This window comes from Pagrus major, chromosome 22, assembly GCF_040436345.1.
Source record: "Pagrus major chromosome 22, Pma_NU_1.0".
NCBI classification, from domain to species: domain Eukaryota; kingdom Metazoa; phylum Chordata; class Actinopteri; order Spariformes; family Sparidae; genus Pagrus; species Pagrus major.
This window is the reverse complement of record NC_133236.1, coordinates 7,780,543-7,807,472: the sequence shown is the minus strand read 5'-3', so window position 1 is coordinate 7,807,472 and position 26,930 is coordinate 7,780,543. Positions and strand designations below refer to the sequence as shown.

General features: G+C 39.6%; 2 protein-coding genes across 2 annotated transcripts; one reads left to right on the top strand and one right to left on the bottom strand.

Moving 5' to 3' along the window:
- The first annotated feature begins 1,701 nt into the window (after positions 1–1,701).
- On the top strand, positions 1,702–8,021 carry LOC141018364 (lactoylglutathione lyase-like). The gene is made up of 6 exons (XM_073493326.1): positions 1,702–1,770; positions 4,108–4,190; positions 5,160–5,300; positions 5,410–5,477; positions 5,742–5,831; positions 7,927–8,021. Exons 1-6 carry the CDS (start codon positions 1,702–1,704, stop codon positions 8,019–8,021), a joined length of 546 nt encoding a protein of 181 aa, XP_073349427.1.
- Positions 8,022–12,308: 4,287 nt separating this feature from the next.
- hey2 (hes-related family bHLH transcription factor with YRPW motif 2) lies at positions 12,309–18,418 on the bottom strand. The gene is made up of 5 exons (XM_073492418.1): positions 18,290–18,418; positions 14,994–15,072; positions 14,818–14,901; positions 14,032–14,113; positions 12,309–13,031 (listed from the first exon to the last, which is right to left on the bottom strand). The coding sequence occupies exons 1-5, from the start codon at positions 18,373–18,375 to the stop codon at positions 12,313–12,315; spliced, it is 1,050 nt and encodes a 349-aa protein (XP_073348519.1). The 5' UTR covers positions 18,376–18,418; the 3' UTR covers positions 12,309–12,312.
- Positions 18,419–26,930: the final 8,512 nt, after the last annotated feature.

Sequence of the window (26,930 nt, the reverse complement as noted above, 5' to 3'; positions counted from 1 at the left end):
GATTATTAATCATAATAATCTTCTCAGACAATAAAAACTGCTGTTGACAACAGATTTTCACTGTTGTTTGATTTTCCTGAGATTATTTCCTCAGTTTGTTAAAGCTCTGTGCAGCAGGTTAAATATCTGTGTGATATCAGCACAGACTCAACTGTTCACTGGAATCTTATTTGCAGTCCTGATCTCTGGTGGCACTTCTCATGAATTCTGTGGGTGTTGCTTTGAAGGCAGCAGCTGTGCTGTTACCACTCCCCTCAACAGAAACACCTGGGCAATAAAAACCTTGCTGCCTTCAGGTTCTGTCGGAAATGTCTACACCAGGAATATCTGACTTCGCTACCATGTCTCAAACAGCAATGAAATAAAAACACATTATAATAGTAAGAAATGCAGAAGAATGAAAGTGTTAAAAAGTGAATTTAACGCTCAAGGTTTAAATACATTTCCTCTCAGCTCACAGTTGATTAAAATAATTGTGCCCAGCTTCTCCTTAGAAAAAGATCATTTTCTTTTGTTGGAAAGCAAGAAAATATTACAGCAATTTATTTATCATCATGATATTTTTCTTCTTTTTTCCCCCATCTAACAGGAAACCTGTCTTATTAATTACATCATCACAAATGCTAAACATTGTTAACATTTATGTTGTAACAAAACACAACTCTTAAAACATTTGTTGTAATAGCAACATTACAATTTAACTAATAAAAAATCACACTATAAACTTCTCATGACAACACAAGTTGTTATAAAAGATTATGCAAATCTTTTTGTTTGACATGAAAACCATCAAAACAAGAAACTAAGCACATTTTTGTTATGTTGGCTGTAGCTGGCAGATCCAGACCTTCTGGAGGAATAAACACAAATCAAGAGTGGATTTATCTTCACTCCTGTTTATCAACCTGACTGCAGCAGTGATCCGTGGAGGTGACCTCCATTGTCAGGTGTTTATGTTCTGTAATGTTGACTGCTGACTGGAGCTGGAGGGGAAATGTACTTTACTTCATGAACGTAACGTTACAGAGAGGAGAAGGGAAAAAAAGAGAGAACCAGAGTCCCTGCTGAGTGCTGAGTTCAATCAGAGGTTCACCTGGATTCAAACAGACACACACCCTTGGTGTGTGCTGTTGCTTTGTATCTTAATGCTAATTTACAGTAAAGTAATCTTGCTGTTTGGGGTGAATGAACACAAACGATCCTGCCAATCAAACTCATGCGAATAACACAAGGACACACCATCAAACAACCACCACTACTGATGAAAATCTATCTGACATGACTCAGACAAAGTAATGTTATAAAGATTTCTTCACATTATGTTTAGTCTCATTCTCCGACTTCCTTCCTCACTCTCTGACTCTCTCCTGGAAGTTACAGAGACAGGCGACCAAATGAAACGCACCGTTACCTTCAGTAAACTTATGGATTTCTCTGTACGAACACAACTCAAAAATTGCAGAAATCTTACATATTATGTCTTTAAATAAAATATCTGAAGTACATAATGAAGACAAAACATGTGAGACTAAAAAATGCCAATAACATATTTGGCTACATGAGATGAAGGCATGGATGATTTGACTAACTCTGTTTTACTCAAAAGCCTTAGCATTCATTTGACATTTACAAGGAGCACTTGAAGGCAGCACAGAGGTGTGTTGAGAAACCTGAATGTTCATTCAGTCTGATTTGAGAGCCATGGCGAACAGAGGACTGTCTGACGAGGCTGTGAGTGCTGCCTGTAAAGAAGGAGAACCCATTACCAAGGTGACCATTTGGTTTATGTTATCTACTTTATTTTAAATGGATTTAGTTTAATGTTTCTCTCTGCTGTGGCAGGAGATCCAGGCTGTAATGCAGTCCAACCTGTTGGCAGTTATTTGTCTGTGACTTCAGAGCTGCAGATGCCTGCAGGCCACAGTGACAGTTTGTACAAGACGTCTTTTGAGCTGCAGAAGCCTCCACTCTCAGGAGCGCTTACTTTAAATACACAACAGGATTTAAAGTTGCACACAGGCTAAAAACAGAGCAGAGTCAGCGTCAGAGACCCAGATTACATAAAACATGTAATAACTCCAGTGTTCTCATGGAGATAGTTTTGGTTTCAGAGATTTCTGCTTCCACCTCAGTGGGAAGGCAGTGAATGCAGTTTGATTCATGGTGCTGAAAGCTCAGGTGACATTTACAAAACTAAACAAGTTGTCTTACCAGAGCAGAGTAATTATTACTGGATAATCCTGTAAACACAGCCTGACCTTTACACGTGAAAGCTAAAGACCAACCCTTTACACTGAGGTTTGGAGATGATCCAGAGAAACACAGCTTCTGTAAAAAATCGTTGATGTTGAAATTTTTAAATATACCTATTGTTATTTTTGAAGGACCACACATTGAATTCCATTCACCTCAGTTATAATGTGTCAGAAAAACTTTCGGAGACAAAAATCTCTGACCGGGGTGAAATAAGTACTCAGACCTTATATTTAAGTAAAAGTACACTACAACAGTGTAGAATCCCTTACAGAACAAGAATATATTGACATATATTGTAATATGTCAAATATACTTTTCAATATATGGAAGGAGTCCACATATATTTCGCCATACATAGAGACATAGAGTTAATTTACATTTTGATAAAACATTGGTAATATATATTGATATGTGTTTAAAAATCTATTACTTAAGGTAATAGACTTAGGTTTTCAGTCATCTAGGTCATGGTAAATCTAGGTGCTGTATCGTAGGCAACTGGACTTGTTTCAGTTTCTTGAAGATGTTTCACCTCTCATCCAAGAGATGAGAGGTGAAACCCTCTACACTTCTTCAGTGTAGAGGGCTCACTGGTGTCCCCAATAGTGGCCAGCCTCTACATGGAAGAAGTTGAGAGCAGAGCCTTGATTACCTTCACAGGAACTGCTCCTAGCCACTAGTTGAGGTATGTGGACGACACCTGGGTCAAAATCAGAGCAAGGGAAGTGGAAGCCTTCACAGAACATATAAATGCTGTGGACAATAACATTAGGTTCATACGGGAAGACGTCAGAGGAGACAGTCTACCCTTCTTGGACTGTGCAGTACACATTAAAGAAGACAGAAGCCTCAACATTGAGGTTTACAGAAAACCTACACACACAGATCAGTAATTGCTGTTACCTCTCATCGCCCACTGGAGCACAAGCCGGGGGTTTGGCTACCCAAACTGGACCTTTGTCACAACCTTTTAAAGATCCAGAGCAGACAGAGAGGAGGAGACAAGAAAACGTGACAACATCGTCATTCCTTATGTCGCAGGAACATCTGAGAAACTCAGGAGGATCTTTAATAAACATCATATCCCGGTTCACTTTAGACCTACCAACACACTGAGGCAGAAACTTGTCCATCCTAAGGACAAAACACCCAGGCATAAGCAGAGTAATGTAGTTTATACTGTTCAATGCAGCCAGGGCTGCACAGATTTGCACATTGGGGAGACAAAACAACCTCTCCATAAACGAATGGCACCACACAGGAGGGCCAACTCCTCAGGTCAAGACTCTGCTGTCCACTTACATCTGAAGGAGAAAAATCATTCCTTTGAGGACAACAATGCAAACATCTTGACCAGAGAAGACAGATAGTTTGAAAGAGGAGTAAAGGAATCCATCTATGTCAAACTGGAACGACCACCTTTGAACAGAGGAGGTGGCCTAAGTGAGTTCTCTCCCCGGCTTAACAGCCATTCATACCTGGGCTAACCTAGCCTTAGCAACTCACATGAAGGCCGGTTTGACCAACGACCTACAAGTGGCCCTAACGACTCTGAAACTCAGAGCTCACACGTGACCTTAACGACTGTGAGGACACTCCCACACAGAGTTTAAAAGCCTGCAGCTCCTCCAGTTAGTTAGAACTGAAGGAGCCTCTGGGATGAGAGGTGAAAGTCCAGTTGCCTATGATACAGCACATAGTATTACTTAAAACGTTTTTGCATATCCATGCATGGTTATATTTTAACAATATACTGTATGAAAAGCAGCACAAATTACAAACAGCCACTGCTGATATAAAACTATTCAAAGATGTATTTGATCAACATTTATATTCTCTTGGTCTTTGCAGGACTACATGATGCAGCAGACTATGCTGAGGGTCAAAGATCCAGCAAGATCTCTAAAATTCTACACTGGAATCCTGGGCATGACGTGAGTCCTCAGGCTGATCCTGAAGCTCTGCAAGCAAATGTGATGTCAAACTGTTTTTCTTCTGTGTTAGGAAGATCCTGTATGACTGTCACCCTTATGTGACAAAAGGATAATGTAACATTGGACATTTTTACAAGTGATCGGCTTATTTCACATAAGAATACAAATTTTACATGTAACAAATTAACATTAATACTTTGATTATTCATATGTGATTTGCCATCACATGAAATCACATGAATGTGCTTTGTTAAATGAAAATTTTCACATGAGACCACTTTTTTTCATGCATGAATGAAAAATTCCACTTTTTTTTATTTATCACATCTGAATGACTTGCTTTTTTTTAAAGATAGAAATGAAAATTTCCACACGGAAACAAAACATGGCAAATTAATTGACATTAAATTTGCTTGCCCAGTTCCCCTGTGACATTATTTTATTTCACATATTTTAATTTTAATTCACATAAAAAATCAAGTGTAATAAATATAAGATGATGATAATAAAATATAAAATGCTAAAATGAGAAAAACCACATAAGAAATTGACATTTTCACATGTGAATTACATTCATTTTTATGTGACATGCTTTCTTTTTACATTTAAATGAAAATGTCCATGTGGAAACAAAACATGGCATAAGATAAAAATGAAATGTGCTTGTTTACATGTGAATTCCACATTTTCACATGTGAACTACAATTTTAACAGTGAAAATAGATAATGTCACATGAACTAGACATTTTCTAATGCTTTTTTCACATGTGTATGAAAATTTCTACATGTGGAAGCAAATTATGGCACATGAGAGCACATAACATTTGTTTATCTACATTGAAAATTCCACATATTTAAAACATTTTCAATGGTGATTGGTTATTTTCACACGTGAACTAATATTTGAACATGCAAATAAAATGTGGAAACAGTCCTCCATTAACCACTGGGCTCCTCTGTGGTTTCCAGCTTGCTCCAGAAAATCGACTTCCCTTCGATGCGTTTCACCCTCTACTTCCTTGGTTACGAGGAAAAGTCGGACATTCCGGCCGACATCAAAGAGAGGACGGCGTGGACTTTCTCCCGTCGAGCCACCATAGAGCTCACACAGTACGAGTGATGACCACTACGTAGACCCTGAAACACCTGATGAGCACATTTCATGCACTTTATGATGATGAATGAGTGTTTTAATGAATTTTGCTCCTCTGTCTGTCAGTAACTGGGGTTCAGAGTTGGATGATAGTCTGTCGTACCACAATGGGAACAACGAACCACGAGGATTTGGTGAGAAGTTCAAGTTCATGTAGTTTTTACTTGTAGTAAACACAAAGTAATTACATTAGGCACATACTGTACATACATAAGGTGATCCTCGTATTATTTTACTATCTTGAATTACTGTTTACATTTCCACTGTCACTATTGCTCCTGATTTAAGTTGTGTTGTTTCTGTTCAAGATGAGCTGAGAGAAAAGGTGAAGTGGGTGGACCCTACACTTTGTATTCTTTGCGTGTGGGTGTAATTTGTCACCTGATGTCTTCCTGCAGGTCATATTGGTATCGCTGTTCCTGATGTTTACACAGCCTGTGACATGTTTAAGAAGCAAGGAGTGACGTTTGTCAAGAAACCAGAAGCAGGTCAGTACTTCATTATTGTTGGAAGAGTCAGAAGTCAGTTTTCTTACTGAGAAAAAAAATCCCATTTCAGTCTCAGCTCATAACTATAGCTTCATGTTTCATGTGCAGCGACGCTTATTAACAACTTATGCAACTGAATAAAGCACAAATTCAGAAGAACAATTACCAAGAGACTCTCTGCAAATTAGACCCTTTACTTAAGTCAAAGAACTAATACTACACTGTAAAAATACTAATAAGTAAAGTAAAAGTGGGGGCCGTAGCTACCACTGAGGACACTGAGGTCATGTCCTCTGTATTTTTTTCTATGTCTTTGATATCTTAATATATATATATTTGGTAACACTTCATAATATCTGTCATATCATTAAAATAAACAATAATTTATGATAAAAATGCTGATTTATAGTTCATTAAACTTGAGTTAGTAGTTATTTCACTGTTAACAAGCAATGAAATGCTTTATACATTATTTATTAGCAACTGTTTATTGGAAAGTTGCAATTGATGATCATAATATTTTGTAGATGGTTAATAAATACTTTGTAGTTCATTTATGAAAATGATTTGGATGGCCGTTAGAGAGCTGCAACTGATGTTTTTAACCTTTACGATTGATTTATGAACCATTTCATTGTCAACAGTGGAATTACTGAACTAAATCTAATAAACTATATATTTACTATTTATTAATGATGTTTATTTTTATGTTTAAGCTTCATGTCAGTAAGTAAGTTCTTTTTACCAAAGAAATAAGTGTTTAATCCAAGTCAAAATTGGCCATATTTGTTACTTATCTTCTTCGTCCTGTGTCAGTCTTTGGGTCCAATTTTCATCTATTTGCTGTTATTGATATTATTTCCTAAGCGATTATCAGTCCTGTCAAAATGCAGAGGAATGCACAGATTTATACTATGGTCTTCAAAATGTTTTCTCAGTGGATGGGTGGGGGGCATGACATCAGCATTTCTAAAATCCTGGCTACGGCCCTGCCTGTGACCGTTCAACTTTTAAATATTACATCATTAGATGATTCTGACTCATGCATCAAAGCAACATTATGTATTTTTCCCCCTTAAAATAACAGCTTCAGAATCATGTCGATGGTACAGTGTCTTGTAACAGGGTGAACGGTGTCTCTGTCACTTGTTTCTGCTCTATGTCCAGTTTTCAACACATAACATTGTTAAGACGTAATGAGATCTGTTTGTTCATGGTCAGTATTTCTAGTGAGAAATGTGGGCCTATGTTTTATTTTCATCACAGTACATTCATCTTTTTCTGCAGATGTTTATGGTTTTTAGTTTTCTAGTTATTACTAATTTTACAGATTTTACAGATGCAATTAAAAATGTTCTATTGTTGTTATGGTGGTTGCTATGGACTCTGCCATCGCTGAAAACATGTAGCATACACGTTTGAATCCTTGTCTTGGCATTGTGTAGTTATCTGAGCCGTTATGAACTTGCTTGATGATGTTCTTTCATTAAAAATAAGGATTTTAGAGCTCAAATTGGCCTCAATATTTGGTATACTTCAATTTTAGATACATTCTTGTGAAACTAATACTTTTTGTACTGTGGACCAATGGAGCTTTTCTACATTTTGATGTGAGACTGTGTTGTTTTCTCCATTGTAAAACTAGAGCTCAAAGTGACACCTTCACAAGGCTTGTTTTGTCCAAACAGTCCACGCCTCAAAATCTTTACAAATGCTTTCAAATTACTCAAATAATTCAAAGGAAAAGCAGCAAATCTTTAAATTTGTTATGTTAAACGTTAAATGTTTTTTTTTGTAAAAAAAAAATAATTTCCTGTCAGCTGTACTTGTTGAGTAGTTTAATTTGTACCACAGTAAAAACACTAAATCATGATGATACTTAAGAAATGTCTCTACATCACCCAGATGTTGTTGGTTGATATAAGTTAAAATTAAAGGTAAAAGTGATAGAATTGATGGTCGACTTTGTTTACTTTTTGTATTTTGTTGTTGTGACATCAAATGTGTTCACACTGCAGTCACATTATGAGACTCACCTCCCAGAAAGAAACCTGTTCGTGTGTGTGCTCACCATCACATGTTTCCCTCCTCACAGGTAAAATGAAGGATCTGGCCTTCATTCAGGATCCTGACGGCTACTGGATTGAGATCTTAAGTCCGAACAACATGGTCTCCTTAATGACATCTTAAAGCAGCGACACTCAGGGAAATATTCAGGGCATCATGGTTGGATAAGAGTGCTGACATTATTAATTTTGTTTTCTGTTATATTGCTCTGCTTTTTGTAACCTTTTCCAAAAAAAGAGAGAGGAAGTGTTCACTGTTTCTTTTATTGAGCCTGTTGAAGTGTTGAACTTTTTTATTAAAAGTTGAAATATTTAAATATTACAAACCCTGCTCCAACATTGATATGATATCATCCTTCTCGTCAGTGTGCTTACATCATCACAGTGATATTGCTCATGCTGCTCATCAGGTGTATTGTTTACCATATTCACCATCCTGGTGTAGCGCTTTAGCATGCTAACATTTGCTGACTGGCACTAAACATAAAGCCGAGGCTGACTGTGATGTCTTTTAACAGCTAACATTAATGTTGGTTAATTAATACAAATTGCCCTATACAAAGTAATTCCTGAAGACCTCTCTCCATTTTGTCTCCTGGTTTGTTGACCTCTAGCCTCTGTTTACTTCCACATCCATGCGCGACGTAGCCACGTAGCCTACACCGAGTCATCCTCTGATGGAATTCCGTGTTATGTAGCGACTTCATTGGCTCAAAACAATTCATCAACGCACCATATTCACATTATGATTTTGTGTATATTTTGCGAACTTTCAAAAGTTTTCATAAAATTCACCTGACATTTTATGGAAACATGGCTAATGTGAAGTGCAATTCTAAATTGGTGGAAATGTTACTATAACAGTACTGTACAGTAATAGTATCCTTTAAAACTAAGAGAAATAACATAACCTGTGAGTAACTGTAAATCATGAAAAGACAATCTACTGAAGAAACCAAGTGTTAACCTCTTCTGGCATTTAGCGGCCAGTTAAAGCCTCTTCCTCTAGTGTCTCTTCATACGCTTTCTGTCTGTTTTGTCTGCCTCTCTGTGTGTCTGTATGTAAAGTGCTGACCGGCTCATGTCACTAAATTTACCGCCGGTCACTTCAAAGCGGCGTCCCGGCGTGAGAACCGTGTCGGCTGACCGGGGCGGATTTACGGCCTGCGGAGCTGTTCCCAGGCCTGTCAGCCTTTAATCCTCCATTCAGCTGGAAGTGACGCCGTTTTCTTCTCTGGGAGGATTTAACGGCTGCAGCCGTGATTTCAGTGTGTAAATCAACTGCAAGATGAAGGCAAAGAAGGAGTGGATTAACGTGTGTGTGTGTCTGTGTGTGTGTGTGTGTGTGTGTGTGTGTGTGTGTGTGTTGAGGCAGCAGTGTGGTTACTCGCATGAAGTTAAAGAATTTAAGGGGGAAATTATTTTGTTTTGCAGATGAATTGAATCATGTAGACAACAGTCTCACCAAAAGGTCCATTTAGCAGTTCTGGAGCTTTTCGATCATGTTTTCCAAGAGACCTAGGGTCACAATTCTCCAGTATATCTCCCAATTTTTAAACTTTTTCCACTTTCAGTGATCTCCTGTTTCTGGCTCTGTACAATGTGTAGTTTGCTGTTCAGTTGCTCCTTTTATGGATGAGGCCGAGGAATTGTCTGGTCTCCTCATCGGTCCACACGTGCCTACTGAACAACAGCATGTTCACTTTAGTACTGAGATAGGCGAGCTGTTTGACCCTGTTTCCCATTTTTATGCTAAGCTAATCACCTCCTCTAACTCCACACTTGGCGCACAGACCTTAGATTGGTATTGATCTTCTCATCTCAGCTGGTAAGTGCATTATCCAAAGTGTTGAACTATTCCTTTAAGTAGATTAAACTTATAAACACACTGGTAATTAGCAACTTACATGTATTCCACCCTCTTTTAGTGGCCATATGTGAGTGGATTAATGTGATGTGAAAGTGTGAGACCTTCCCGTCTCTCTTGGCTGTTGATACAAGCCTGTGGATGACTTGTTGAAGTTTTCTAATGCTGCTGGACTGTGGATGTATGTGTGAAGGACTTGAGTCCGCTAACATAAACTAACGACCAGTTCCACATTGCTGCTTTAAGATGTGGAACTGTCTTCCAGACTGAAACTTAAAAGCAAAACTAATGATATCAAATAGACCCACAGGCATAAAAGAAAGAAACATTAACAGCTGCATGTTTCATGACAGCAGCGTTATTGTTACTTCATCTTTATTTGTAAAAAGGCACACAGCAGTCAGATTTCAGTGACGGTTTACATGTAAACACAGATAACAAAACAAGTGGAAAAGGTTTCATGAGTTTTATGGTGTTAATCTTCATCCCAGTCTGCACCAGTCTGAACATACAGCTGTCTGGGATTATACTGGTTTCAGCAGATGTAGCGGGTCAAAGTTGTCCATTCTTGTTAGCTGGGTTAAACATCAGTGAGTCGATTCTCTCAGAGGCAAACTTTGGTTCGCATAGTCACATAGTGTTTAAGTTGGATAAATCCGGTCTAATTCTACTTTTTGTTATTGTCACGAAATCCATGAAAAGAATCCAAACTAACCTCGACACACCAGGCCGACAGTCGGCTGTAGGTGAATGTCTGCAGCCCTTTTTTTAGCCATGTTTCTCCCTCCATTGGCTCTAGTCGGCCTTGTCGGTGGCTTTACGGCCCACTGAGCATGGGTGCGTTCTGAATCGCAGCTGCCCTTACAAAGTACATACTGTTGCCTGCAGTATGTATACAATTGGGACATACTACTTCATCATGACAGTGCGCCTTGAACTTTGACCCTACTTTTTTGTAATGTAAATATAGAGTAACGCGTTAGTTCTGCAATTCAAGTAATCTGTTATTTAGTTAGTTTTTCATAAAAGTAATCCCTTACTGGTAAAAAATTGCTGCCATCCAGTGCGCCCGTGGAGAAGCTTTTTAGCCTTGGAAGTCTTGTCCTTACCTCCAAGAGGAACTGACTGTCAGACACATGTTTTGAAAAACTTCTTCTCTGCCGTTATAATCACTATTTTGGAGTAAAGTAAACTAGAGAGATCAGAACATTGGCTGGGTGGTTAAATGTGCTTTCATCTGTCATTGCAGTGTCTGACATTTTGTCAAATGTTTGTGCTTTCTTGGCTGTGTTTGTGTAACACACTGTGACGTAGGTGACGTATCTTCCGCTGCGCAGAGGATTATGGGTCAGAACAGCCAGAAAAGCATGCTGGCTCGCATTCTGCAAAATACGACCGGTAGTAGGACATCCTGGTAATTTTGGCATACTGCACTTAACATCCTTCGTAATCATATACGAAATGTTTTTCTGGCATACTACTGTAAATAGTGTGGTAGTGTGGGCATGTTGGATCTGCAGTGGAGCCAGTCGGTGAGAGAAATCACTCTGATTGGATGTTCAGCTCAGCGAATCAGTGCACGCCAAGAGAAACAGAAAGAGAACAGGAAATTATCTTGAGCCTGTCGCTGCAGCATCAACACGTTCTCACTCTCCACCCATCAGATCTGGCAGCTTGGTCAGTGGCCTTAAAGTGATGGTTGGGGTCTTGTGATGTGGGGTTGTATGAGGTACTAGCTGACCGTCAGCTCTCCCCCTGTGTGGAGAAGCAGAGCATTGTACTGCTAAACGGTACAGACAGCTAGACGTATTTTAGCCAAAAAGAATATATATCTGTTTAAGTGTATGCTACATTTTGAACATTTTTGGTGCTAAAACTCCGACCCAGACCGCTGATTTGAGGCGTAATACAGTGCGCGGCAGGCACAGCTGCGCTTGTGCGTAGGAATACGGAGGTTGTACGGTTGAACTTTATTACTTTTACTTGAGCATCTGTACTTGAGTGTGGACTTTTGCCACCTCTGCTTTTGATAAACACACAGTGCTTGTTAGGAGCAATATTTGTCGATGGTTTGGCTTCTTTTCATTGGTTGCGTTTGTGATGAGATAAGAACATCACACGGTTAGAGAACAATAAATGTGGACAAACAGGTCACAGGTGGTCTCTTTGGGAGATTCTTGGAGGTCAAGTCTACAGGGGTTAAAGGTTCTTCACCGTAGTTTGTTAAAATTTTTTGTATTGAAACATCAGTTGAACTCAGTAAAACAGGTCAGTCAGTTTGAATAGAAAGAGGTCAGGTGACAATTGAAGACTTACATTTATGTTCTTTGGGCAGAAGCTTCAGAAGTTCTTGTGACTTTGTGAAATCAGGCGGGTAGCAGTCAAAAACACCCCAAAGGTTAACGAGTTAATAAATCAGTTGTTTGTGTCAGTGAGACAATAGTAGGTAGTTTGTTCAAACGTGGTTAACGTATTTCCAGGCTGTTAAAACTGTCAGTTGGTCAACAGGTCAGGAGTTAGTCTGCAGTGAAGTCAGTCGGTCGAACCGTCAGAAAGCTCCGACCTCAGTTCCCCACGGTCTGTAGGGTTTACTGCTGCTGCTGCTGTGAGGAGTCTGGGAGGAGGAGGAAGAGGAGGAGGAGGAGGAGATGGGAGGACTGGTGGTGGCAGTGGTGGTGAAAGAGGAAGGAGGGACGATGGGGAAACCTCCATGGAGGCTGATGGGAAACGACGCTGAGAGGGAGAGGAGGGAGGCGGAGAGAGGGGCGGGGGTGCAGGGGAGCACGAGAGATGAGGAAGAAGAGGAAGAGGAGGAAGGAGAGGAGGAGGTGGTGGAGTCAGCGTAGGAGGAAAAAGAGGCGGCTATGCTACGCTGTGATAACTCCACCAACCTCTGGGGGGCTCCACCTCCTCCAGCATCAGGAGAAACAGGAATCGCGCTCAGTCCGTACGACGCGGCTGGCATTGGGCGAAATGCAGCCGCGGTGGCGACGGCGGCAGCTGCTGCGGCCCAGTGATGCGGGTGGAAGGGGTGAGGTAAAGGGTGAGGCTGCTGGTGGTGGTGATGAGGCAGGTGGGAGGTCATGGTGAGGGCAGCGGCTTCGCGTTGGGAGACACAGGAGGTGAGGTGGGAGAGGAGGCGGGAACGCAGGGGGTCACTGGAGTCCAGGCCCTCCACGGCACTCAGGTAGCGGGAAACCTCCGTCACACACTCCCTGAAACCCAGAGACAGGAAGTCCAGGGCCAGAGCGTGGGCGTCCAAATAACCTACAGAGAGAGAGACAGAGAGAGAGAGAGAGGGACAGAGAGAGACAGAGACAGAGAGAAGGAGAGAGACAGAGAGAGAGAGAGAGAGAGGAACAGAGAGAGACAGAGACAGAGAGAGAGATATGTTTAATTATATGGATTCATTAAAGACAAACTGATGAAAAACATGCTGCTGCTTCTGGTAAACCCAAACAAACACTGCAGAGAGACGGCCTGTGAATGCAGCCCACACTGACCCTCAGCCCCTCTCCCCCTCCCTAACACGTCCCCCCACCCCCACCCACCCACCTCACCCCCCCACCCCGCTGGCTTTATGAAAGCAAACAGCGCTGCTCAGGGTCAAGTGGTGCTTTTATCCCTGCAGCGTTTTCCCATGGACTCACCACCTCCCTCTGTCTCTCAGACACACACACACACACACACACACACACACACACACACACACACACACACACACACACACTGACAGGCTGTTTGACTGACATCACGTCCACACTGACGCTCAAACTGAACGGACTTCAATAAACGAGTGACTGACACGTCACCTCACGTCATCTGTCAAAAGTTGCTCTTGAACGCATCATAAACACAATGGACGACTGAAGAACAACCTGTATTTTGTACTTTTGCTGCAAAGAACATCACAGAGAAGTCTTTGTGTTGTCCCAGTGGTCTACTGGTCTGAGACACACTTTGTCTAAGTTTCAGGCAGCTTTGGCTCAGCAGGTAGAGCTGATGGTTAGACTTGTGCTTTGCACAGAAGGTGAGCCTGTGTGAATGAGACGGAGTAGACCTATGAGCAAACTGAGCAAACACTGGAAACTTTCAAATCTTTTGATAAAGCTTTTATTTGTGTTCCGATGTTGCTCTGCTGTGTTTAAAAGAGATCCAACTTTTTAAATCTCTCTCTTCTTCTGGCAACTTTATTGTCCTTCACTCCAGACTACAAAAAAAGATGGCTCCACTTTTCATTTCCAGGCAGCAGATATGTTCTGGTTACCTTTCCCTCCTGTGGCCTGCAGCACCTTCAGATGGTCCACAGTCATCTGCAGGATCTCTGCTTTCTCCAGCTTAGCTGACCCCTGATGGAACAAACCAACAGTTAAAGCAGGATTCATATTGCAGAGGATTGACTGTGGGTTCATGTGGTGATGGAAAACTCTTGTTTCCTGAACAACAAAATTTATGTTACACGAGTTGCAGAGTTGATGTCATATGACACTGAAACATGGCGGACGAAAGTAAACATTAAAGGAGCACAATGTAGTTTTGGAGAAGAAATTCCAACTCAGAATTTTAGTATTTACAATATTAATGAGGAAATAATACAAACTCAGAGATATTTATTTCTTCCATAAGTGAATAACCAAGCTGTTCTCAGAGGAAAATAAGGCCCAAGAACACTGTTTGAAGCTAGAAAGGTGGCAGGGTCCGCCACATATAAACAAAGTTTCTTGCTGACCTTTGAGGGACAAACAACCCAAAATGGAGACTTTGTCGTAGCTTATGAGGTGATTTGTACCATCCAGTTTGGAGGAATGGTTTATAGAAGTCTCTGGTAACAAACCAATGTCATCATTGTCTGTTAGCAACTGAGCTAGTGAGCGTGTTAGCTCCCTGTCAGTTAGCTGGTTTGACTTCACCTCATCTGCTACCTTCTGGTCTGACTGGGTCTTAAACCAAGAAGATAGACAGAAAACAGAAAGTGAATTCTGAGCAGTAAGGAGTCTATTTATTGGCTCTCGTGGTGAACCTTCACGGTCTTTCTTCAGAAACAGATTCTCACCTGCTTCTCGAACGCTGTGGGGACGAGCCTCCGTAACTCCGACAGACTGTTGTTGATTCTGTCTCTGCGTCTCTTCTCGATAATCTGACAAATAAAAGAAAATAATAAAAACTTCAAACTGTCTCTGAACAGTAAAACCAGTGCAAATACTCCTTTATTAGCACAGTTTAATTTACCCCTCTGCGTTTCTTCCTCGCCATCACTTGAGTGGTCGTGGTCGGTGATCCACATGTTATATAGGACGTCTTCACGTGCCTGAAGACAAAATGATAATCAAATAAATATGTTAAATAATCATGTTTGACCCACAGCTGAGCAGCGGTGGTTTATCAGAGGATTAATCCAGAAGAAATGTGGAGTTAACTGATTTCCATCTCAGACAGAGACTGAGAGAAAAAGATCCTGGCTGCTGCAAAAAGAACAAATCAGACATAAAACAACTAAAACCTGCAGTTGGTACAAAAAGACAAACATGTTATTTAGTTGTTAGTATCAGAACATGAGTGGGTGTGAGTTTTTCTTTCTCTCAGGATTTGTAGGAACAAAAAGTGAAAATGAATTTCTGGATAATATCTTTGTCTCTTATTAATGTGTTTTTTGTTATTCAGACATCACATCCAGATGTTTCCTGAAGCTGTAGGAGAGTTTCACTGCAGCAGGAGCTGCATTTACTCAAATATTTCTGCTTTATGCTTCTTATTTCTACTCCAACTAAGAGGCAAATATTGTACTTTTTACTTTGTATTTTTTAACAGCTGCTAGTACTGAACACATATGATTATTGCTTTTTAATTTTATGAAGAACTCTGATAATTAGTTTATAAAATAGACCGCTATATACTTTGTTATATTTCAAACTATACCAACAGTATATAAAAGACTTTATTAATAAAATCAGCTCCACCTCGACCGGCTGCAGCAGGAAAATGCTGCTGATATATTCATTCATCACTCATAATAATAATCTTTGTAATATTTATTATAACATGCAGCCATTTCTCTTCATTATGAGTACTTTAATTGTTGGTACTTTGCTGACTGTACTGCACGTATAATCTTCAGTGCAGGACTTTAACCTGTAATGAAGAATTAACACACTCTGGTTTTTGTCTTTGATTTAAGTCAAATATGTGAATACTTCTCCCACCGCTGCTTCCCACTTGCATCTGCTGAAAAAGCCCATGTTTCATAGGGATTGTGGGAAACGTAGGACACGTAGAGAGTAAATAATAAGAGCCAAAGAGGATATTTGAGAAACTTCTTCTTCACAAAATAACTCCAGACTGAGGATATCGAACAGCATCAAGAAAGTCTAAAAACTGTCGACGTCTCACTTTGATTTGTTTCTTTTTAATCAACAGTTTTGATTCCTTCTGATTGATTATTTCATTAATCAGTAACAAGCAGCACAGAACATCTAGTCTACATCATCTTTTAGCCAAACTTAACAGAAGTAAACTGTAGTTAACAGCATTTGGAGGGTTTTAAATGATGTTGGGGAACAAGATGACAACATGTGTGTTGGATTCTACAGATACAGCGTCATATTCTTTACCCATGTTGATCTGTCTTTCTATTTCTATTTCTTTTTGTTGTCGAATATGTTTTGATGAAGCAGGCAGATGTTCTTCAGGGTTCGATCGATTTCTGACAGAACATCAATGAATCAAAATGGTACTTTCAAAGGACGTTGTTAACTTTAAATGTTGGAATGACTCAATTTAATCATCTTGACAGCTTCATTTTAATAATAAGGCTGCAGACATGAGTTATAATCTGAATATTATGAAGTGAAACCACACCAGACTTCATTAAATAAAATAAATGTAATCAATACTTTTGAAGTTATATTTAGGCAATGGTGGAAGAGCTACTCAGATCTTTTAACTCAAGTAAAAGTACCATTACTACAGTGTAGAAATACTACAATACTACAAGTGAAAGTCCTGCATTCATTTTTTTAATTAGGTAAAAGTACAAAAGGATTAGCATCAAAATATACAGTAAAGTATCAAATGTAATAAATCCTGTTATATTGGATTAAACGTTATTAGCAGATTTATTCATTGTGTTCATCACTTTACTGTTGCAGCGGATCAAATAGGAGCTCATTTTAAATTGTTTACACGATTTAATCTTTAATAATACTGTACATGTTTTATTTTTTATTTACATTTTGTATCTGAATCTGCAAAGTAACTAGTAACTAAAGCTTTGAAATTAATGTAGTTGAGTAAAAGCAGTATCCAGAAGTCATACTTGAGAAAAAGTAAATGTATGATTTTAAAAGAAGTTGAGTTAAAGTCTTAAAGTATCTGAAATTAAATGTACTTAAGTATAAAAAGTATTTTTCTGGCAAGATATGTAGTTAAATATCAAAAGTACGAGTAAAAGTAAGTTATATACATACATTTACATATACTGTGAGCCCGATCCAATATTCAGCATTTTTCTGAGCACTGAAATAAAAGTTTTGTTTTGTTTATTTTAATCTGTTTGATTTTAACAATAAATTAATTAGAAAAATACACTACTTTGGCTCTGATGTCTACAAAGTAACTAGTAACTAAAGAAAAAAATGTAGGCGAGTAAAAAAATGTACAATATGTGTGTCCAAAATGTAGTGGAGTGGAAGTATGAAGTAGCATAAAATGGAAAGTACTTCAAAAATTGCACTTAAGAACAGTACTTGAGTTAATGTACTTAGTTACATTCCACATTCTACAGTGAAGAAATACTACACTACAAGTGAAAGTCCTGCATTCATAATATTTTTAACTAAAGTAAAAGTACAAAAATATTAGCATTAAAATATACTTAAAGTATCAAAAGTAATGAATCATTTCATAATATATAGTAATGGATTACATGTAATTATTGATGCCATCATAAAGCTAATTTTAAATAACTTAAAAAGATTAATCTATAATAACAATAATGTAAATCATTTACTTGTTAATTATATTTTGTAAGTGAATCTGAAGGGATGCAGTGGAGTAAAAGCACTCAAGCAAAGTACAAGCAGCTCATAATTGTACTGAAGTACAGTACTTGAGTAAATGTACTTAGTTACATTCCATCAGTGTCACAGTGAAGACATACTACACTATAAGTAAGTCCTGCATTCATTTTTTTTACTTAAATAAATTAGCATTAAAATGTAATCACAGTATCATAATCAATTAATCATTTCATGATATGTAGTAATGGATTACATGTAATTTTCGATGCATTAATGTGGTCATCACTTTCAATGAATCTGCAAAGTAACTAGTGCTTAAGGCTCTAAAGTAAATGTAGTGGAGTAAAAGTTTAAATGATCAAAAAGCGGAAATATTGTCCCTAAGTGCAGTACTTGAGTAGCTACTTAGTTACTTCCCAGCCCTGTATGTACGTTCTTGTAGAAACACTGAATCATGATGAGTACCAGTGTAACGCAGTGTAACGCAGTGTAACGCTGCTCCTGACTCACTCTGGATAAACGCTCTCTCTGCCCACATCGATCGGCTCCTCCAGGTCACTTTCTGCCGAGCTGCTGTCCTCATAAGGCCGCTTCATGGTGCCTGGACGGCGGGGAGAGCTCTCTCCCCGGGAGGAGACGTGGAGGTTTGTTAAAGTCCGGAACAAAGTTTCTTCACCTCTGAACAAATAACGCCCCAACACTTGCCGACCCCTGATTTATGCTTATATCGAGAAAATGAAGAGATAAATGCCACTACAGGAGTGAAATACTCAGTGTGACTGGACACAGGTGGACTACAGGAATGTTTCAGAGGCCCTGAAGTGAAATCAAACTACTGTAAACCAACGTAAAGTCACTGATGAGCTCTTACAGGAATATTAAAGGAGAATTGGAGTGATTTTTAAAGTTGGTTAATTCCAGGTTAATTTCCTTCCTGCGCAATTATGAATTAAATTATCCCTGCCGACAGAAAAATATCAGCAGAAACTGGTGAACACGACGCAGATCTTCCAGTCAAACTGCTTAAAGTTTGAAAAAGTCAAGAAAAGAAAACATCTGTCCAGAGCTTCCAGGAGTTCATTTTCCAGCGGTGTGTGTTCGGTAAATAGTCCGGGGCAGGTGGCCCGTGTGTCGGCTGCAGACTGGGCTGATGACCGGTGTGTCCTCCTCCTCCTGCTCCTCCTCCTCTGCTCGAGCTTTCCCACGGAGGCTGGGACACACACACACACACACACACACACACACACACACACACACACACAGTAGAACCGCCCACGTGCACTCAAACACAACTCTGGGATGGGAGATTTGTGCAGTCTCGGCAGAGCTGGACCTTCTCTCCTGATAATACCACCGCCTGTCTGCTTCAGACGGAGCGTGTGTGTATGTGTGTGTGTGTGTGTGTGTGTGCGCGCGCGCATGGGAATGAGGCCACTTCTGATAGTCAAAAAATAGTCATTATATAAGGCACCAGGTTTCAGACTGCTGCAGTGAAGCTGAACACGTCCAGGATGAATCTGTCCGAGATTGGTTGAAACTTGTGATTAACCGATACATTGATCGGTTTTTAAGTCTTTTTTAACAACATTTCTCAGGTGTATTAACACTCTGCACACAGAGGGTGACGTCACACCTACAGGTAGGCCAATAAAGTCCGTTAAAAGCCCCTGACCTCACAATCACAATCGTTTATTGCCGAACAGTTTTTCACTAAAGATGAATTTGTTTTGGTGCATAACACACCACGATAAACTCATTAAAGGTACAGTTCACCCAAAATGAAGATTAAATGGAAAACTCATCATTGTCATTGAAAGGGAAGCATAACACAGAAAAAATTAAATAAGTTTTTAACGCTCTCAGATGACCGATTCGATCACGGTTAAAGATAAAATAAGATAATCCTTTATTAGTCCCATAACGGGGAAATTTGCAATATTACAGCAGCAAAGGGGACAGCAAAAATAAAGAACATCCATTAACAACAGTAATAAATAAGTAAAAAATATAGAAAATATAAGTAAAAAAGCAGCAGAAACAGTATAAACAATAGAAATAAGAAACAAAAACCCTAAAGATATTTACACTATTGCACACTGAGATGCAGAAACTGCACAAAGCCGATTATTAAAGAAAAAGTTATTAAAGGAACAGTTCAACCAAACATGTAAATTAAGTCATTAACTCCTCCCCACTGATGGAAAGTCAGGTGAAGTTTTGTAGTCCACAAAACATTTCTGGAGCTTCACGGCAAAATAGCGTTGCAGCATTATCCTATACAACTGAAGTAGCTGGAGACTTGTTTTACAAAGTAAAAACAACCAAAAAAACATCAAATAGCTCCATACAGCTTGTCTGGTGTAATCCAAGTCTCCAGAAGCCCCGAGATCCCAAACTGTAGTGGAACACGTTTCTGTAAGTAAAAGTACTGTTTTTCAAGGTTATTTAAAAAAACCCTTACATTTGTTGGATTTCTGTCATGAAAATCCACTTGGAGAGACTGGAAACATGCTTTTATAACAACATCAAATCTACATTTATTTTGGTCACTGCAGAGACCCTGCAGCCCTCTGCCTGGATTTTTTTATTTTCTCACTTTGTTGCTGCTCAGACGCAACTGTCTTTGTGGTGCGTTTAGGAACAGCTGGGACAAATCCTACTGATTCTACCTTTAAGTTTAATAGTCTTTGAATTATATTAATATGACGTGTGCTTCAGTTAGCATTGACCAGAAATGGCCGCTAGAAATGTTCTTCAGAGGGAGACTTTTTACTTTGATAATCTGAGTACATTTCAGAGCCTGTACTTTATTACTTTTACTGGAGTAAAGAAGCTGAATCAGTAATTCTACCTTTACCAGAGTCTGTTTTTACACAAGTATCTGTACTTCTACTGGAAGAAAGAATGTGTGGACTTTTGACACCTTTTGAACCAAACACTGAGCAACAGGATGAAGGAGATAAAGTGAAGATGAGAGTGTTAACAGGTTCACACACATGAAATAAAACCTCATTCCTCTTTTTCTTCTCAATGTTCAACCCAGTCACCAGAATTAATGTTTGCAGTGTACGTTTCTGCAGACCACGAAATGTTGAAACCTTAATTAAAGACCAGGCTTAAAATACCCGGTTCTGTCGCCACAGACACAGCAGAAAAATGTCCCGATGTCTTGTTAAAAATATCCACTGGTTTCACGCTCAAATGTTCAAACATTTGAATCCAAAACATGATGTTTTCCTAACCCGAGCCAAGTGACTTTGTGTCTAAACCTAACCAGAGCATAAGCACAGCATTGTCACAACATAATATTGATAATGGAACACGAAGAAATGTAAAGTTTCAACATATATGTGGTTTGCAGAAACGTACGCTGCCAATACTTATTCGAGGGACTGACAGCAGTCAAACTGCTGCCGGTTTGTGTGTCCAGAGTCTGGAGAAACAGAGAGAGACAAAAATAGAAAGAAAGAGTAACACAGTGTGTGTGTGTGTGTGTGTGTCAGACGTTCCCACACTGAAACCCAATCATCGTGTGAGAGAGGTCAGACAGACACACACACACACTCAAACACACATGCACTGAGGCGGCTATCTTTTCACACCTGCTAATCTTTTTGCAATACAACAAGGATTTAATGTAGGAATTACAGTTTAGCTACACACACACACACACACACACACACACACACACACACACACACACACACACACACACACACACACACACACACTGATTTGTCAGCACCCTCTAATTGGCTCAATTCTTCTTCGTCTCAGATTGTTGCTATGACACTACAGTGAGTCCGTCCACACGACATGAGCTTCACTGAAACTTTAAAGCTTGCTGATCTAAACTCTCAGTGTCGGGTTTCACTTTGTTCAAGAAACCTTTTGTTTTTACAGTACTAGTTATTGTTTTACTGGTATGGCTGACTGGGAGACTTTAAAGGTGCTATATCTCAGAAAAGTTGATTTTTGAGTCTCATTCCCAACTCGGCAAATTATGATGCTCTCGGTTTCCGAACTCGTCAAAAACTGACGCTTCGGGATTGTAGGATGGGTCGTCTGCCATCCCAAAGCGTACGTTTTTGACAAGTAGGGAGAGAGACTCAAAAAATGTTTTTCTTACGAATAGCTCCTATAATGTGTCTGTCCTTCTAGGACTAGTCGAAATGGCCGCTTTGATGAAGACATGCAGAGAGCTGAGGTGAAACTGTAATTTCCAGGTCTGAAAACTTCATTCAAAATCTCATTGACGTCTGCAAATAACTAAAAGTCAATGCTCAGAACTGAGCCCTTCTCAACAATATATAATGTGGTCCACTTCATAGGTTTAGATAAAGAAATTTGAGTTATTGTTTATTATTACAGTCAAATACTGTATATTTCTTTTTAAGCAGCCTTTAATGACCACCATTTTACCATAAGCCAGCAGACTTCCTGACTTGCAGCAGAGGGACAATCAGGGTAAACTTCTCTGAATACATCATTCCCATCATCGTTAAATACACCATTTGAACAACCCAATCACCACAATAAATGTTAGCTACATACGTTTGCAGATAAGTTCATACTGGTTTGTTGAATTCTCTATTTCTCTCTTGTCACAACGCTGTGCTCATGCTCTGGTTAGGTCTAGGCACAAAAACCGCTTGGTTAGGATTTGGAAAACATCATGGTTTGGATTAAAATACCTGTTTTGTTCGCCACGATGAAGATGGAGATGGTCCAACTTCCTGTGACAAATACCTGGATTTGTCCCCACAAAAACGGCTGGAAATGTCCACAGATGTTCTTAAAAATATCCAGTGGTGTGACTTGAACTGCGGTCGCCCTCTTGTCAGCCTTGCTGGCTGCGGTAACACCACCACCTTCCCCTACACCTCCTGATGTGATAGGTGGCTAATAAGCATCTAATCTTAACATGATATGCCAAGTTTGGTACAAATGTCAACCTTGGACGTATCTGTGGTTTGCAGAAACATTAACTGCTAACATTATGGAGGGTCATATGTTAAAGGGGGTCCAGTTAGAAGTCACATATTCATGAGTTAGAGGGTTAATGAGATGCAAAACACAGGATTTTAAAATGAAGATCACAACAGCATTTATTTTATCCTCCGTCTCCACAATAATGAGGTAAACCAAAGGGTTTCTGGAAAGTACCAGAACTTCTTACTGTCCTGAAGTACAATAGTGGAGCAAAGTCACATTCAAGTGTTTGCAATAAAAAAATAATCATATTTATTATGTTATTATGTTGAGAGTCTGAAGCTGCCAACAAGATCACAGTTTGTATAAAACCCAGAGTGTGTGTTTCTGAGTGTGTGTGTTGATGATATCAGAGGTTTATTAGTGTCAGGGGTCACGGAGGACAAGCAGGGCCATCCTATAGCAGGAAACACTGAGTGTCGAGGGAGGAATATCTGTGTGTGTGTGTGTGTGTGTGTGAGGAGGTTAATATTTCGGAGAACGCTGGGCCAGAGCTCCAGGCCGTGAGTCGGAAATCCTTTTGGAACAAGAGAACATGACTCTGGAAGCTGTGTGTGTGTGTGTTTGGAGAGAGAGAATGGGAGGAAGTGGTGTATTATTCTCAGTTAGACGCTACTCGCCGCCCGTCCGTCGCTACGACGCCTTGGACCTCACACCGCTCGACCCCTCGTTCCCACAGGACGTCCAGCACAAACACACACACACATTTCTTGTCATGTTATTCCCAGGATGGATAAACTAAAATTCCTAAAAAAAAATTTCAGTCAGACTTCGCCGCCACTCTAACTGATTTCTTTGGGGAGGGGATTCAATTTTCCTAAAGAGACCATCTTCACAACTTTTTATATGACATTATATTATTGTTGAGTTGGCAAATGTGTGTGTGTGTGTTTTATAGTAGCAGGAATGTGTGTGTCATGTCGATCTGATTTAAGTGCTTCAGCCTCCTGAGGTGAAACTAATGCTGACCAGAACGTCTGGAAGAACAGCAGCGCTCTCACTACAAACACCGACTCTCACACATACTGACATGAAGGGAGGAGATTAGTTCTTTCAGTGACGGGTGGTGAAGATGATGAGGAACACGCTGGTTTGAGTCAACTCAAATATTTGTTCAGCTCGTTATCACATACAAGTCCTAAAGGATATTAGTCAAGGAAAAAAAAAATCATCAAATCATCAAACCTTCCTCCTGCCACAAATTTTACATTTTAAATTAGTGCTGCATGCCACTTACACTTCTTAACATGTACATGGATCATATAGAGTCTATATTATAGACTGTGTTTTATCCTAATTAGCAAATGTTAGCATGCTAACACTTTAAACTAACAGTGTGATGGTGTCATAGAGCCACACAGTCCACAGCAGACAGATGTTTGCTTCCTGCCTCCGACAGTCAGCGTTGGTTTCTTTAATCAAGTAGTTATTTGAACCCAAATCAAGATCTTTCTCAGACCTTAAACATGTCATTTTTTTCTGCCTAAAACTTAACCAAACTTTAACCACACTGACATCAGATCAGAACATTTGAAGGACTTGTTATTGTCTACCTGCCTCTGCGTCATCTTTAAGCATCCAAAGTTACTCACTAGTTCAGGAGAGACATTTTTCTCAGAAAAGAAAAGGTATCAGTGCCTAATACTCATTATTATTGGCCAATTTATGAAACCGGTTCAAAAAGTAACTTATCTTAAAACACTGCAAGTCCAAGTCCAAATTAATTTATTTTCTGTCAAGTCAAGTTACAAGTCATCAAAACAGTGACTTGAGTTGATTCAAGTCCACATCTCTGTTTTGTTCCAGCATAAAACAAGAAAATGAAGAATAACGAGGGCAGCTGAGACAGATTGATTACAATATAATAAAATACTTTAAAATGAATGTGTGTCTCAGGCAGGGAGAAGAGATGAAAACACTGGTTTAAATGTTCTGTTGCAGAGTTTTTGTATGTGTGTTTGGATGAACACACAAGAGCACACGCACTCTCAGTGGCTGAATTTTCAGACTGGGTGTTGCCTCTGATAAGTTCAAACCAGAGGACGACTGTGGGGGAGAGAGATAAGAAACCGCTGGAAAAAATGTACGACACCTCTCTCTCTTTCTTAAATACACAAAACAGTAAACAAACAACAACGATTTCACCACACTGTGTTTAAAATTAACAAACAATAACAGTGACGAAGCCTCTGTGTGTGTGGGTGTGATGGGCGGTGTTGTTTGATAATGACAGGTATGTGTTCTACAATTTTAACTTTCACACACACACACACACACACACACACACACACACACACACACACACACACACACACACACACACACACAACAGAGTCCTGAGGGTTCCCGTATGCTGTCGAGTGTGTGTTGACGTGTTTGCTGTTTGCAGATTAGAGGTTCTCTTCGACACTCCACAACCTTCTTCACTGCTGGGAACTCTTCTTCTTCTTCTCTCCTTGACCTCTGATAAAATAAAGGGTTCTTAAGGGTTCTTCAGGTTACTGGTTCTGTTTAATACAATGATATGTCAACAGAACCCTCTGATTTGTTTAAATGTGAACAAGTTTCTGTCACAATGTGTCTGTGCAACTCAGTAAACCAGAATTAAATGTTGGAACTTTACAAATTTGTAAATTTCATATCCACATTCTGTGTCTCGTATAGGCGTCCATTCGAGGTTTCAACATTTGTAAGCCTGAAACCACTGGATATTTTTTAATGAGACCTTCGGGACAATTTCCAGCCATGTTTGTGACAATAAAACCAGGTACCTCATGCCAAAACAGTTCAGAGCACCACCAAGCCAGATACCACCGCTTGAGGCTGTGTTTCAGCATTTGTAAGCGTGAAACCACTGTATATTTTTTAAGAAGACCTTGGGAAAATTTTCAGTCCTGTTTGTGACAATAAAACATGTATTTCAAGTCATAACAGGTGGGATACTGCCAAGCCGAAGACCACTATTTGAGACAGTGTTTAAACATTTGTCAGTGTGAAACCACTGGACATTTTTAAGAATTCCTCAGGACAATCTCCAGCTGTGTTTGTGACAGTTAAACCAGGTATATCAAGCCAAAACAAGTGAGACCACCGCCAAGCCAGAGACCACTGTTCGAGTACACTGTTCGAGACAACATTTCAACATTTGTGAGTGTGAAACCACTGGACAAAATGTTAGTTTCACACACAGCAAAATTATTTTCTTTTAGTTCTGCTCTGTAAAAGAACCATTGTCTGGTCTCGTATGAAATCATTATTCTTAACAGTGTTTCTGTCTTCAGTATCTGACAACTGCTGTAAGACTTGACCTTTATATAGAGGAGAGGTGGGAGAGAGGTCAGAGGTCAATGAGCAGTGAATTGACTCTCAACACATTTGAATGATAACGATAACTTCACTTTTTAGTCTCTGGATCAGCCTTCAAACTCTCTCTGTACTCTTTTAAAGTCTCTTCGTAATGTTAAAGGATGATTTGGTAAAATATATATTTTTAAAAACCACTAAATATAGTTGACCTTTTTCAGTTTTTATCTACTTCCTGGCAGGTTTTCACGATCAACATAAATCCACCGTCTGAGAGACGTAGAGCGTCTGGATCTCATCATGTTGCACTTAGACATACACACTCCGTTGTTTTCTCCACATCGTTGTGTCCTGATGGGAAACACAGGTCAGCTGACAGGAAGGAAGTGGAGTAGAGCAGCACCTGCAGGTTGGTAGTACGACGCTCCCAGAGGACGTGTCTACGTTTCCTTCACAACAACAATAGACCATTATATCCCCAAACAACAGACATTCATACAGTCTGTGGGAGTGAATTAAAGGCTGGTGATAAATTTCTCTTCATCCACCTGCACACACACACACACACACACACACACACACACACACACACACACACATACAGACCTCCTTTACACCCTGTAGTGTCGACCAGTGACCACTATTATCATGATGTATACTGTGGCGTCACTTTTCTGATGGTGAAGTTTTGTTTTTCTTTCTGTCTGATGGTGCTGTGACCTCTTCAATGTTGTGATGTTACTGATTTTGTTAACAAAGCCTATATGGCTCTAATAATTACCATTACTATCAGTCAGTGTGGCTGGAAACATCAACTACATGACTAAAATCTGAGAATTTTTTTATAAAGACAAAA

Coding starts and splice junctions, on each gene's coding strand:
- hey2 (XM_073492418.1), bottom strand. CDS start 18,375: ATGAAGCGGCCTTATGAGGACAGCAGCTCGGCAGAAAGTGACCTGGAG. Junction 14,902..14,993: donor CGAGGAAGAAACGCAGAGGG/GTAAATTAAACT, acceptor TTTATTTGTCAG/ATTATCGAGAAGAGACGCAG. Junction 14,114..14,817: donor CCACAGCGTTCGAGAAGCAG/GTGAGAATCTGT, acceptor TTGTTCCATCAG/GGGTCAGCTAAGCTGGAGAA.
- LOC141018364 (XM_073493326.1), top strand. CDS start 1,702: ATGGCGAACAGAGGACTGTCTGACGAGGCTGTGAGTGCTGCCTGTAAA. Junction 4,191..5,159: donor ACTGGAATCCTGGGCATGAC/GTGAGTCCTCAG, acceptor TGTGGTTTCCAG/CTTGCTCCAGAAAATCGACT. Junction 5,478..5,741: donor CAACGAACCACGAGGATTTG/GTGAGAAGTTCA, acceptor GTCTTCCTGCAG/GTCATATTGGTATCGCTGTT.